Here is a 15629-nt window from a genome sequence, read left to right as displayed (position 1 = left end):
CAATCTTTTCCTTTTCTCTAATTGTATTTTTTTTTCTTGTCTGGTCCTGCAATTTCATCAAGCAAACTAATGTCTTCATATCTTGAAAGGGGAAGAAACTACTGAAACAAAGACACTTTAGAAACAATCAGTGCTACTGAGAAAAGTGAGATGTAAGGAAAAAGTGGGGCAAGCAGTAGAATAAGCTGAGTTGTGGAACAGCTAGGACAAAGAGGAGACTGTGAAAATAAAGGATTTGGATTTTACCTTTTGAACTCATTGTGATAAAAATTTTGTAATTGTACTAGAATTTGTTATACAAGCAGCCTTACTTACTTTTCAAAATCTGAACAAAAAGTCACTGAAGTTGCCATCTCAGTCTTCTGGGTGCAGGAGTTCACAAAACCATGCAGGGTGGTCATTTCCTGGTGCGGCTCTTGCTGTTTCTACTGGACAGGCTAAAAGCCAATTTGTTATTGGAAAACAGAATAAGTGTTATCCTTAAATATATAATGATATCATCAGGTTGAGATAATAAAGCGTGTGCAGTCTGTTTGAGTTTATTTAGGCAGTAATTGTTTTCACAGTACAATAATGCTAAAGATCTTTTGATTTCTATTTTGTTTATTTACAGTTATCACATGCATAAATTGTTGTAAAGTCTTAGAGAACCTTTGAACCACTCTTGGGATGTGTATTTTGTTTCTGTGACATAATATTTTTAATTGCTTCAAGATTAAAATAATGAATTTTTCAATTGCATCTTTGGCATAAACATTGATATATTACAGACCTTTTGATATGAAACCAAATTAGTAAGAAGATCTGTTCCTATATGGGAGATGCAATGCATATTTCCTTGCTATTATGATATGATGCAGATAAAAGACTGAACAAAATATTTAATTTGCATGAAGGTTTTAAACTGGATCCAAAACAAGATTTTAATTTACTGGCAAGTGTATGGCACGTTTGCTGTGTAGGATACTTTATTTTCTGGGTTTAATGTAAACCAAACTGATCCATGTTACATGATGACTCCAAACCATTTTTTATCTTTTTAAATCAGTGCTGAATGTGACTCATAATGCATAAATACATAAGGGATATTTTTTGTGTTCTCTAATATGTATTCTGAAATATTAGCATAAATTACATATTCCAAGACATGAAAACACATGCAGGCCAAATCTCACTTTAAAGTGGAAGCCTAAAAGGGAACGGAAAACATTAGAGGTAAAACTTCTACATTATTCTATCAGTGATCATCAAGCTAGTGAATGCCATAGAAATTTCACTAACAGACACATTCTGGCAGCTTGTTGCAGATGTTTGATAAATGAATTGTAAGAGAAATCATATCAGATGTAAAAATGTTTGCCTTTTCATTCTGAATTTTGTTCCTGAGCACTCAGGGGTTTAAGGGGTTTGTTTATTATTATGGATTTCTGTGAAAATCAGATATTAGGATATAATGTATAGGCAATGGTTTGAGAAATGTGGCTATAATAGTGTAAAGGTCTGTTTCTGATGCTATAAACTATGAAGCTCATATTGAACTCCCATAGGCAGACAGCCAAATTTCTATTAGGATATCATAACCATATAATCCAAACTGTGTACATCGATTATGGTCGACAACATTTGCATCTGAGTACTGGAACCATTCCATAGACAGAAGCATTAAGGATGTTTATTATATCTGCTAAAAAAACCCCATTGTGGAATAATTTGGAAAAAGTGAGTTAAATATACTCTCTTATGCAAATGTTGGTGTTTCAACCACAAAAATAAGGCAGCCTCTGTGTTATACCGCTTCATGATGTTAAAACAGCTCCCTCCTTTTGTACCCTTCCTGGTGAGAGTTTGTCAAAGCAGGATGCTTCACATCCTTTTGTATTCAGTAACACTTGGTGTATTAGGTGTGAAGAGAGTTAAGACCTGGAGTTACTAGATCACATATTTCTGTAAAAAGTGTGTGTTGCCATTTGGGTGCTCAAGCAAAGACTGGACGTTGTACTGTACCACTGATGATAGAACATCTGTTCCCTTCAATGCATGGCTCCTTCCCCTGCATTTCCAAAGCATTTGAAGCTTTTCATTGTATGTTCATGAATTCCTGAATCTGTTGCCCAGTAGCCCCATTCAGCTGTGTCAGTTGAGTCCATCTGATTTGGTTCCTGATTGTTTTATTTTACTGGCAACTTTGGCGCTAATACATCCCTGACAGGAATGTTGGCAAGGCAAAAGCTCAGGAACAGCTTTCCTTAATGTGTTTCTGTCTTGCTGTGCATTTTAGGCTGGTCATCTTATTCACTGGTCCATGTGTTACAAGTCCAAATATTAGAAGTAATTGCTAGTATACTTTTTGTTAAAGATGTTATTAAAATAATGGGCATTTAATAGAATCTTGCAGGGAAATGAGGAGAGTATGAGTATGCATGTTTTTAAATACCGCGTTTCTGTAAAAAGCATTGTCCCTGGACATTTTATGTATTTATCTAAAATACGTGATTTTCTCATTTTCATAAATAGAAACATGACAGTATTCTGTATGAATATTCAGTTTAAAAAAGCACTTATATCAATCAATAGATCCAGTTTTACATGTTCTGACCAGATAAATATTTTTCTGCTGGAACAGATGAGAAGTATAAGTTGCTGTAAATGAGATGTGTTTAAACCTCTTTTGCCTTTTCTTTTGAACTTCTCTGACATGTTTATTTTTGAAATGCAGTACTGCTGACTTCTGTGCTGCCACTTTACACCAGATGCCAAGCATGCCTGGTCAACCTCATCTACTTGCCAGCACTCTGAGAATGAGGGTACGGGACAGGTTATGAGTTGCTGAATGAATGACAGCTGACGAGTGTTGCTCAGACACATTACCATATATTCATTTTCTTTTTGGGCATCTGATTCAGGCTGTCAGCAGACAAGAACATGTGCCATGTGATGAGGTAGAAGGAGCATTAATACTCCGGCCCCCATAATTGAAACATGGCTAGATACGGACTTCTTGAAAACACCGACTTTTTGGGGTTTTTTTCCTGAAAAGAATGAATTATTAACTGAACTCAGTCCAAGGAAAATAGTGTGAATACCATGCAGTTCCAGGTATTAACATAAACCCTTCATCTTCAGAGAATTACAAGTTACCAGCTGTGCTCTTATCAAAACCTCCCTTCTTACTACTGTTATGCTTACAAAAGAGGAGTGCTGCTATTTTAGATGGCAATGAAGAAAACGCTAATATTGTTGATATTCTTTATTTTTAAATCACCTTAAATCCCCAAATAATAGATGCTTTTCACCTTTCATGAAACATGTCCAGAGGATTATTAATACAAATCATGTGACTCTTGAAAAGATCCAATAAAATCTAGCAAAATGCAATTGTTATATTGTCTATAATGTTTTTTTCTCTGCATTTTGCAGTAGCCATATGGAGGCAGTTATAGGGAGGAATAAGCAGCACAAAAATAAGTATGTGTACTGTGGATGCATTGCCTTGTGTATTGCTTTTATCAGTAGAGATGTGTATATTTATGTCCATAATTTTGAAAATGTGAGGTTTAGTCTGCAATACATTCATTATGCAGCCCGAAATTCCAGTCCCTAATTTGAAGTTTGATGTTAGTCAGGAATTTAGCTTAGACTGAAAATACTTGGCTTGATCATTTGATTCAGCATATATTTAGGAAAGCTGGATATATGACCTGGGAGGCAGCTTTTGAGCCAACACAATAAAGGAGATTAACTAGCTGGTTTTGTGAATGTTGGGGTTTGATTTCCTAACCAAATATCCCTTCATTGCGTAGATGATCATGGACACCCCTCAAAGTGACTTTGGAAGGAGCTGAGAATTACCCTTGTGAACCTATAGGGAAACATTTTTGGAGAACCCTCTGCATACATATAGGCATATAAGCAGTTCTCATCGAGCTGCTACAAAGCCAAGAAACATTCTTTTTAGCCCTGAGTATTGCCTGGCTGATGGAGTGGAGTTAGCAGAGTACTAATTGGGATGTTTGACATGAACCGGTAAAATACATTTATATTTTTTTCAGCATCCAAAGCACAGATGGCCTTACTCTGGATCCAATTCCTGCCAGTAACATATCTTTAAAAAAGAAATAATGGGCATAGTTCTTACAATTAAAAACTGCAGGTTATGAAATTATAAAGTGCCTTCTTTTTATACTAATAGATTCTTAAAAATGCAATAAAAATATTTTGAGTACCTTTTTAACAAGCATTTCATCTCCTAACAATCATTTCATCTTTAGGAATTTAGAGTTGAATTTCTAATTTCTTCAGAGTTCATGAATATTACCGTCAGATGTTGAAGATATATGTGTTTTATGATTATCTGATATATACAGAATCATCTCTGACTATCCCATTCCTTCTTTACTCCTGGCCGTTCAATGCACTTTAAAAAATTGCATGAAAAATCTGGGAGTAAACAAGATACTTTTTCTTATGGGTACAAAGAAACCATGTAGTTTTGTTTTGCCTGTTGTGTGTTATGATGCCAAACTACACAGAACAGAAATACCTCTGGCATTTTAACATTCCATTGTATGGTAAAATTTGTTTGTTTAAAAATAGGAATGATAATTTATTCTAAAACATTGTGAAATCCTTGGAATAAATAAATAAGCCAATACTGCTTGACCCAGCCCTAATCAGTAATAGGCTGCAAAATAAGATAAAGGTTATTAAAATAATCCTTTTATTGAAAGAGAAAATTAGATAAGTTGTGCTGATTGACTCTGAGGCCCTCCTAGGGACATGTAAAATGAAGAATAAACTCAACTTGATCTAGTCCAAAAAGCCTGAAGAAATCCTCACAGCTGGAACATCACCACTAATTACATTTTTGCTTTTTGAATATATATTGCCAGCTCTTTCTGTTCATTTTTAGTGATGTTATACCCGTAATTCCTTAACAAACTAAAATATGCAATCTTTACAGAATGTATTTGGAATAATGATATATTTACTTTGACAGCTGTAAATTTTACTTACATTCAACTAAAATTCTTGAAATACCTCAAGAATTACTTGTGCAAAATCTGTTGTATATAAAAAACAACAGTTTAGCTGTTTTGTTTATTTCTTTTTGAGTCAATATAAATTTCTTGCTCCTGGGCAGTGTTTCTCCTTCCTTTCTTCACCTCATAATCTCACTCCTATTAGTCCTTTCCAATGCATTTGGCCACCTTGAGTGTCCTTCCCTATGTTCTCAACTTTCTATTTCCTCACTTCTTGATTACTTCCTGTCTTTTGTCAAGCCCTCTCTGTTTCCAACCCTCCATATCTTTATTCCAGCCAGCAATATGTTCCTTTTTTTTCCCCCTCTATGCTTATAGATAAGTTGGCTTACAAGCATAGAAGGGGTACTACTGAACCTTGGAGAAAGAGTGATTCCAAAAGTTTTGTCCAAGAAGTGATTCTCCATCTGGCTCTAATTTGCCATTATGGAGTCAACTCCAACTGCAGTATGATCAATGATCCTGTGCAGTAGTGAAGAATGATTTGTAGAGACTGCATGTTCTTTAAAAGGATTAAATAAATACTGGAAATTTATTAATTGATTTTTTTTTTCAAAAAGGAAAAGCATCAAGTTAGTACATTAAGTTTTCAGTGGTTAAAATCTCAGAGAATTGTCAGGAAATATGAGTTTTCCTGTTGGTGGGGAAGTCCTGCATCTAAACCTACCTCCAAAGTAAACGCATAAAACTAAGTTCTTATGTCCTTTTATTCCTGTGTAGTTCTTTACATCAAGTGAAGGTTGCATATTTGGAAGCCATGACACTTGGGAAAATGGTCCACTGTGGTGGTAGACTTGATACATAGATGAATGATTTCTTGCACAAGTATATGAGACTGCATCAGGTGCAAAGCCATTTTGCATAAAGTACACATCCAAGAAACTTTGTAGCTGTGACCCTTTCTGTGTAGTTTTTTAATTTTTTAGTTGTATTTCATTATTAGAGAGCTGCTATTCCTGAAGTCCTTAGGCAAACATACCAATCCAAGAAGCAGAACTTGGTGGACAGCATTTGCGATGGTATCATTAACAGTGAGAGCACCAGCCTCTCCAAAGTGTTACAGAAGCACTAACCAGTCAGTCAGTCTATTTGAATATTTGATATTCTTTCCTGATTTCCAGCTGCCACAGTTGCAAATGTTTTAATTTCAGGGTGGGTGTCCCAGAGAACTGTTGTTTGTATAAAAAGAAATAATTAAATTGTCGATTAAAAAAATAAAAGGAGTTAAAGATATATATAAAACTACTATAAAGTAAATATACATGTAACTCTTCTAATATATATGCATATTTTTATAAGAGTTTTATAGGAGTTTCAGTAAATTCCTGTTAAAGTTGGTAACATCCTTCACAGTCATCTTGCATTGCCCCCAGTTACATGCAGGGTTAATCTTGAATGACCAAATCTATAAAGCAGTGAAATTGTATAAAAATTGGTCAAGAGGATTTTGTTTATTTGTTTGTTTTATCTGCCTGAAATTATTAAACATTTTGATTGAGAATATTGTACCCCTTGTTCTTTTCTGTTTATATAAATCAAGAATTATGGATCAATTAAAACAGAAAAGCTTCTCATACTTGAAACCTCTAACAGCGAGGAAGGTGAAATATAAAGCTTTGTACTAAAGACTGTTTGATAACATAAACCAAAATAATATTAAGCCACATGGAATAGATTGTTTCTACAATGTAGAAAAAATGTATGCACCAGATTTATGGTAATAAAAAGTGGAAGCAGAATCCTCTTTCATCATTCAAATGGTAAGAGTGAGCCTGTGTTAAGAACAAATACATGTGGAATATTTTGGAGAGAACAGAAAAGCCTCAAAGTGCATTGCAAAAAAAAAAATTACATGATTGCAGAATGGCAGTAATCTGTATAGTATTTTTTTCAGACAGCTATTATTGCTTGCTTTCAAATCCTGGCAATATCAATATTTTCCAGTTTGATTGGTGACTGGTCTGAACTTATCCTACTTGCTTTTAGGAACAAAGACAAGAGAATGGCTACCTCTATTTATCTATTATTGTTTAAATAGATGTCACAGCTTCCAGGATGTCTGTTTCTATGTTATCTGGTGAAAGAATAAAATAGAATGGCAACAAACCAAATACAGTGAAATATGTTTGTTGTATTTGGCCCAAACCAGCAGCTGTTTACAGATAAAATCTGGTTTGAACAAAACCAGGTGAATTTTGGAAATTGAGGAACAATGGATGGAGTGGTTGTAGCATTTACAAATATTTTAAAGATACGTGTTACATTCAGACTTACCTATTATGATGATTTAATTCATATGTCAAGACTCATATTCATCTCTGCCCAGACACTGTAGAGGCTTGGGTAACAGCTTGTCCTATCCTTGTTTATTTGTTAATTTATAACATCTCAGTTCCCAGCAAAAACCTAGGCAGGCCCGGACACTTCTTTGTTCTGCCTTGTTCTTTCTTTTTTTTCCCTCTCTTTCTTTTCATTGTTGTGCTCCGTACTCCTACAATAAAGTTGTAGATTGACCCTATTTCCCCTTTTGCCCTGACTTCTCTTCTAGCACTTCCTTTGATGTGTTTAGACTCAAAATACCAAATCTCTGTTTCCCAGCAAGGGCTCATCATTTTGCAGCATACCTCTGCTAGTAGTGTAAGAGGAACATTAGTAGTTCCTTTACAGTAATTAAAAAGATGTTAGGCTAATGATTATTTGGAAACAAATGATATCTCATCATTTAGAGAAAGAGGACTTGTGCAGGAATTTAGTATTTTTAAATGTTTTAAAGGCAATGGATCATATTATTTTGCTACTAAAATATGTGGTTATGTTTTAATTGGCTGTGTTTATAACAGGGTTTTTCTTAAAAATGCATTTTTTTAAGATTCGCTCAATCATTGCTTATCTCACATCCACAAATATCCATGCTTCCTGTGTATAATATGTGCATTTGCTCTGTTTCAAACATACTCACACTCAAAGTTTATTTCACATGGGACATCAAGAAAACAAAATCAAATTAGTTTGACTTTTTTTTTCTGAGTTGATATTCCATTAAAATAAGTTCAGAGTAAGTTCATCTCTCTAGTCCTACCCGTCAGTGTAAATTTGTTTCTGTTATTTATTACAACATAATGGATGTTACTTTGAATTCATATTGTTTTAACTTTTTTGAGTTTCTTTGCCTATTGCAAAACCATGCCACACATTGTTAAAAAAAAATCTTTGCAAAATTCATGTGTTGAGCATGCACAAAGTACAGCAAGCATAACATTAATTATAAAGTAGTAATACAGTAAAAAAATTGATACCTTGCTTAAATTCTATTACAAGATCTGTGTTAGGAGCTTTCTGTATCTTAGCAATTGCATGGAAGAGCAGTTTTTGAGTTAATTAAGGCTTTTGAAATTTTTAAGTGGGTCAGTTTTATCTAGTATATCTTAAAATGTTTTGACAATTTGAGACCTAAAATATCAGTAAGATTCCGAGTAGTCTTAGAAAGTAGGAGGTCATTGATCCAGTTTCCTGGCAAACCTAGAGGAAAATGATGCCTTCTCAGTTTCTTTTCTCACTTATCTGAATCAACTTCGCCATGCATACTAGTGATTCGACTCTTTCCTGCTATATCATGCAAGAGCAATACCTTCACTGCAACCACTGCTACAAAGAAATCTCTACCCCCAAAAAATTTAAGGATGTAACATGGAAGAGGCTTTTTAATCTATTATTATTATTTTTATTATTATTATTACTATTATTATTTAATTTTGGGTAAAAATCATTTGGGGAAGCCGTATTTTCAGTAGAGGAGAAAAGTTTTCAGCTATGCAATAATATTATGTACTATTTATAAATACATTGTCTAACTAGCTTTGTTTAAGTTTTGGCTTATTTCTTTTTGTTAACAAAAGCATAAAAATTCTGGCTGCAGTTTGGAAAAAACATTTGCTAATGATTTTTCACACTAGAATTGGAGTGGAGAAATTGAACAAAGATGGTTTTCAATACCAGGAATATATAATTTATTTTTTCTAATGAAGTACATTTTTCTAATGAACAGTACATTTTTCTAATGAACATTCTAATGAGCAGTATTTCTATGATGTTTTAAAAGTTGGAAAGAAAATACTCATATTTAGTGCCAAATTTTAGTATGTCACTACAAAAGGACTATAGAGCTACTCATACTACTGTGGGGTAGCATGAGGACAGAGGATACATCCACATATTACATTTTTCAGAGCCTGCTTTGAATCTCGGTAAGGTAGATAGGAAATGGTTCATAGATCTAGAGCCAGTTTTTTCCCAGCACTTTGTAACATGACTGCAAAACTTAAGTATAGCTGAGAAAATCCTTTATGACTCTGAATGGTCTGAAGTTTTTCTTGGTCAACATTAATTCCTTCCAGTAACCTTAACTTGGAAACCTTTTGAATGATGACTTGATGAGAAAGCAGTAATTGTGGTGTGAATTGTGACAAACAGGGCATAAGGAACAGGTTATTACTCCTTGTGTAGTCTGTCCTCAGCCTGAGCCACAGGGTAGTAGGAAGAACAGTCCCCAGTACAGGATCTCGCCAAAAGCAGATCTTTCCATCTGAGGTGGTCATCTTACAGTCAACAGGCACTTCTAGAGGAAGATTTGCCTGCAATAGATGCCTGTGAGAATTCAGATGGACTAGCACCTAAAGTGGCATCTGCTTCTTTCCACTGGCTATAAAAGACCTGAGTGGTACCAGCCCAGCAGCAGATGTCCAAATACCTGTTTGGGTAGTTCTGTAGAAAGACATAGTAGGAAAAGCTATTACTTTAGAACTGTGAATGTGGCCAGCATGACAGAGCTGGTGAGGAGATGGGACAAGAAATCTGCACCTGAGTGTGGTTAATAGAGGTTGTTTCCTTCTGTAGGAATGGTGATGGGGTCTGTTGGAATTAAGTGGGACTTTGACTTATGGATATCCCATTCTGAGGTCATCAACACTTTAATCTTCTGTTACTGCAGATGTCAATTTTCATGGTTCTAGACTATGTCCACTTAGGAAAATACTGCATGCAGACCAAGAGAGAGCTCTTTTTAGGCAACTAGGATCAACTTGTAGATACAATTTAATGTACCTGATAAAATAAATAGAGAAGTACAACCATTATTGAAACTATAATTAAATAAATAAATTAAAAGAAATTTGGCTACCCCAAAAGATATATAACTTACAATGGTGAAATCCAGACTGGAAAAAAGCGAATCTGACAAACTCCTTTGTAGTCTTATAGCTGTGCAGAGTCTGCATGACACCTGGGGTACATTCTGATGACCTTGCCTTGTACTGAGGTACATCAAGATGTGTCAGTTAATGACTGAGCCCTTGGTAAGAAGAGTATGTATGTATGTATCTATATATATATATATATATGTGTGTGTGTGTGTGTGTGTCTGTATAGATGGTTTTCCTTTTGAAGAATTCAGATTAACATCTGGTGCAAAGAAATTGACCTAAATTTCTACTAAATTTCTGTATCATGTCAACAGTAGCCTAAAAATATTCCAGAAAGTAAAAAAAAAAAAAAAAACAAACCAAAAACCAAACCAAACCAAAACAAAACCACCACAAATGAGGTTATTCAAGCTTCTATTAATTGTAGGGGGTTTATTTTTTTTTCACTTCTTAATCTGTTCACAGATTATCTGTGCAACTTTATTCTTAGAAGTCTTCAAGCTGTGCAAGTTTTTTCTTGTTGTGATGTCAGAAGTGATCAGATCTGATTGTTACAAAGATCCCACTAAGGATTCAGCACTTATTGTTAGAAGAATTCCATGGTTAAAAAAATTAGGCCAGTGATTGTTACCGTGGGGTTTATTTCACATACATTAAAACATGTTCAGAGCATGTTTTAATTGTGGCAACCAGGTGTATTTTTTTGATGAAAAATGTATTGAAGATCTTTTCTTGGTATTGCAAAATCTTATGAGCTGGAAGTGAAACCATTAAGGGCAGGAAGGGTTAATTGTATGGGAAGCCTCATATTCAAATACTTCTCATATACAAAATATATGTCACGCTAGAAAATATTCTATTGTCAATCCAAATAGAGCACAAACTAAAATGAGATAATTGGGAAGGTGCCCATAAAGTCAGCCTGAATATATTATCACAAGTATATGTGAGATAATATTTGTTTTAAAAAGATTCTATGGCACTGTAAACTCAGTCTCATTAGAGACTGCATTTAAAAGGCTTATAAAGTTACTCATTAATGTTATCTTGTTGTATCTCCACAGCTTTTTCATTAAAGAAAATTCAGCAGAAAGCATTTTCTCCTGATAGCAGGAACCAATTTGCAATAAATGTTCTGGAAACCACTAGGGAAGCCATTACTGAGGTCTAATAAAAACAGACAAGCGTAACTTGTTCTATATTTTTGTTTCAATCACATACAGATGAGACCCCGCTCTCCACACCAACCGCAAGAGACAGCCTTGACAAACTTTCTCTAACTGGGCATGGGCAACCACTACCTCCGGGTTTTCCATCTCCTTTTCTATTCCCTGATGGATTGTCCTCCATAGAGACCCTTCTGACTAACATCCAGGTAGGCCTTTTTTGCAGATCAGCTTAAAGGGATGGAGAGGAGCCAGTTTTGTCTAAATTAATAAAAGCATTCTAGCTTAATCAGTTCATAAGATTATTTGGATCAACTAATTTACTGAAACTTTCTTGTAATTTAGGTTTTAAAGGAACCACAGCAAACAAATGAATTTAGAAGCTGTCAGATACAGTACATAAAAATACAGATTGTATATTAAAGCACAGCAGAAAATTCAATGTAAATTACATTGGTGTGTTTAACAACATTTGTCTTCAATGCTCTTTTTATTACAAGCTAATGAAATGTATCTTACTGTTTAACTTTATCTCATTTACTGAACAGAGGAAGAGTTCTTTAATAAATAGTTATTTCAAATTGCTAGAGTGGCATGGTGGAAATGATATTTAAAGCTATTTGAAATGTGTCTTCTATAAAAGCATTTACAAAAAGCACTTATAAATAAGCTCATTTCACTTAAAGTACTGTCTTCAAAGAATAGACTTCAAAGGGTATTTCCTAATTTTATATACATTTCCTATTTGGTAGTCACAATATCCATTGTGTGTACAGCAAAGCTGTGTTCAAATATCATTTATAGTATACACTATGTATAGCTTGTAGCCAAATTGTTAGTGTTTCATATTAGAATTAAGAAATTATTTTTTTTCCACAAATTCAGTTATCTTGTGTTCCCCATATGCAAATTTTGCAACAACATGGTTGTATATTGCACTCAGAAGCAAAATGATAGTGCCAGAAATAACACATCCATATTGCATATTTCAGAGAAGCCTTGTCTGGGCATCTACCAACTTCTAATTTGTCACCATATAGTTCCTGCTCATTCCTGCAAACACATAAAATGAACTGTATTCTATCCAGCACAGGCTATGACAGAGCAGGGCCAAATCCTGCTCACTTTACTGTCTGAAGCAATCTCATTAAAGTTTATGGCACTTCAGAATTGTTTTATGAAAAGTATATGAGCCATTCATTAGTTGTGTTTTGAGGTCTAGTAATGGGAAAATATTGCTATTTAAGAAGTAAATATTACTATATCTGTCTGGTCTGAAAAAGCATATTTATGACTACTTTTTGCAATTCTGAGACTTAGTATCTTAAATATTAAATCATGAACCAAGATAATTTGATAGCAGTATTTTTATAACATATCTGCTTCAATCTGTAAAGATTCTTTTTTTCTTAAGGCAGAAATACAGTTAGTAAATTTTTAGCTGGGCATACATGTACAGAAAAGTTCTTAGTAATTTTTTTGACAAATGTCTGCACTCAATGTCTCTAGACAGCAACCTAATGAGCAAAGCATTTAGCATCAACAGGTTAGCTAATCTCGTGATTGAATATGAGAGTGCTGCACTACTTCAGGATAAAGACCAGGATTAATTTTCCAAGAATGCATTCAGTTTTGTTTTACAGAAAATGTGAATGTGAAATTCAGTGATTAGTTTTTGAGGTTTTTTTAATACTCTAATCTTACCTGGACTGAAAAGATAAAATAAAAGGCAAACATCATTAACAAACCAGAAACTTTTTTATGCCTTCTCTTGTAGTGCTTTTCAATGTCCTGCTCCTTACCTGGAGATTCCACATAATGACAAATCATCTATTAGTGTAAAGTGGTGAGACATAAGTCCTTTTGGATTTTTTCAGTATGTCCCCACATCACAATACATGGTTTTGACAGATTTCTAGGAATCCTTTCATAATAGTACATGAAAGGCATTTCTCTCCCTCTCCCCTGCTCCAGGTTTAACTGTTATCAGGACAACATTAGAAATCTGCTTCATTAAAAAAAAAAAAAAAAACAACAACCACAAAAAACACACCACCACCACCAACAACAACAACAAAAAAAACACCAACCAAAAAAAAAAAAAACAAACCCAAAACCCCAAAAACCTAAAATTAGTTGATTTTCCCATCTGTGTAGGAAAAGCGGACTTTAACAGCAGTAGAGTATATTGCAATATCATGTGGACAATAGTGGCAATTTCATTAATCAAGGCCACTTAAAATGGTTTCCATTTTGTTATTTCATTGCTATTGCAATGAGAGGAGGTTACCCCATGCCCACAAATGAGTTAGATACTGTGATGCTGACACTCCCAGAGCAGTGTTTTAGGTATTTGATTGCAAGTTCAAATTTTTTGATGGCATCTGTGGAAAGAGGCAATTCTGTACCATGATCCCTGATTGCACTGTAATTTCTGACTTTGCTAGGAAATCCATAAGCAGTACCTGAAACCCATGATGCATTAATTACCTGAATTAGAAGGACTCTTTTCACGGAGTCCTTGCTGTCCTTTGGACCTGATGTGTTTTGCATGCCTTTCAGTAGAAATGTGGGTTCCATGGGGAGGTGGAGCAATGTGATCCCTCACTGTTCTTTTGTTGCAGCAGTGGAGCAGGTCTAACTTCCTCAAACAGATTTCCAGCAGCTTCATGAGTGGATTTGGTAAACACTGCTCTTTTTCATTCATGCTGAAAATAGGCATGTGTCCTTTCACTGAAAGGGTATATGTCTGCTTGTGAAATGCAAGTCCTCATTTTTTGTTAGGTCATGGGTCTGAGGAACACCCACAAAATACCACACATTGTGCTGGAGGTGCCCTATGTTTTAGGCATGTGATCATGACAGGAATATACAGGCAAGGAGCTTCTGGCTACACCAATGGGCATGGACTTGATGGTGGATGTCTCTGCCATGATCACCTTCTGTACATTCAGTTGTGTGAGGTGCAGGATCTGGAAGATCTGAATAACACAGACTTTGGGGCCTCCAAAAAAGCTTGTAGAGTCTGCCCTGGTTTAAAAAAGAACAGGATTTAGTGTGTTGTATGGGCACTAGGAGCTCTGGATTTGACTTTGACAGGGTAAACAGGATCCTAAATCTTGTCATATGAACACTGCTTTTTGGGTACATGAACAAAATTTCTAAGCTTTTTTTTTTTTTTGAAAACAAATGTGCTTTAAGTCCTGGAGATGCTGATGAGCTCAGGTGAACTTGTTGCCTAACTGTAATTCTGTTTTAGAAGTCTGAGTCATTTTTTAGAATTGTCCTCTGAGCACAAATGAGTGTCTTTCTTCTATCCATACTAAAGTGAAGTGGATAGCCCTCGATCATGGATTCGTCATTTTAGGCAAACATTAAGCAAGTCTATTTGCTTCTGCTGTCACCAGTATGTCTTTCTGTATACCGTATTTATGGGGTTTTCTTACTTCTTCATAAATACTTCTTTAAGCAAAATACAATGTTTAATTATTTGTACATTTACAGAGGAGACAGTGTACAATGTACAATGTACCCAGAATAACCAGCATTGTTCTTGCTGGGGACTGCTGAAATACAAATAATAAACTCTAAAAAATATAATTAAGCAAGTACATACATTAAAAAAGGAAGAAGATTGGGAATGTATTTTCTTATTTGAATTTACATCTGCACATCTAAAAGGAAGAGAAAATAAATTTTCCCAGAAAACTTAAATCAAGTGCTATGTCTGTTTTTTTACAAAGTGCATTTGCAGATTTATTCTGGATTAAATGCTGGAAGTCTAAGTGCAGTTGCAGGAGGGATGAAAGGTGGGGGAAAGTGAGTCACAGCAAAATGCTGTGTATGTGTTAGTGAGAATGCTAAAGATGTCTCCATACCACTCACATTAGTTTACCTTTTTGAGTCATGGCCTGATTGTGCCAAAGTATGTTGCAGCCACGGCCTTTTATGATGCTACAATATTCTTGGGTAATAGTAATGTTCTTTCAAGCTTTTAGAGTCTGAATCTCTACTGTCTCTGTGCTGAATTTCCATAAATATCCAAGGGTTGCATTAATATCTAAAGGTTGATATAGTTGCATCATGATAGCTGTATTTTTCTGTCAAGATTGTATTGTATTAACACATTTTTATTGCTAAATATTTTTAAAGAGATACCTAAAATAATGTGGAAGTTTTCCATTGATATTTATAAAAACAGTGCATGGTTGCATATTAAATTTCCC

At 34.7% G+C, this 15629-nt stretch overlaps 1 protein-coding gene across 5 annotated transcripts in view; it reads left to right on the top strand.

Moving 5' to 3' along the window:
• DACH1 (dachshund family transcription factor 1) overlaps positions 1-15629 on the top strand; it is a 356356-nt gene that overhangs the window by 294751 nt on the left and 45976 nt on the right. For all 5 annotated transcript variants that reach the window (XM_066176271.1, XM_066176268.1, XM_066176270.1 and 2 more), the window contains one exon: positions 11461-11612. In XM_066176271.1, the coding sequence (XP_066032368.1) occupies positions 11461-11612 (152 nt within the window). The remainder of the gene's footprint in view (positions 1-11460; positions 11613-15629) is intronic.

The sequence above is a fragment of the Chamaea fasciata genome, unplaced genomic scaffold, assembly GCF_029207755.1.
Source record: "Chamaea fasciata isolate MVZ Bird 193981 ecotype frontalis unplaced genomic scaffold, bChaFas1.0.hap1 SCAF_2, whole genome shotgun sequence".
Classification (NCBI taxonomy): domain Eukaryota; kingdom Metazoa; phylum Chordata; class Aves; order Passeriformes; family Sylviidae; genus Chamaea; species Chamaea fasciata.
The sequence above is the reverse complement of the archived record's forward strand: the minus strand, read 5'-3'. Positions and strand labels throughout refer to the sequence as shown.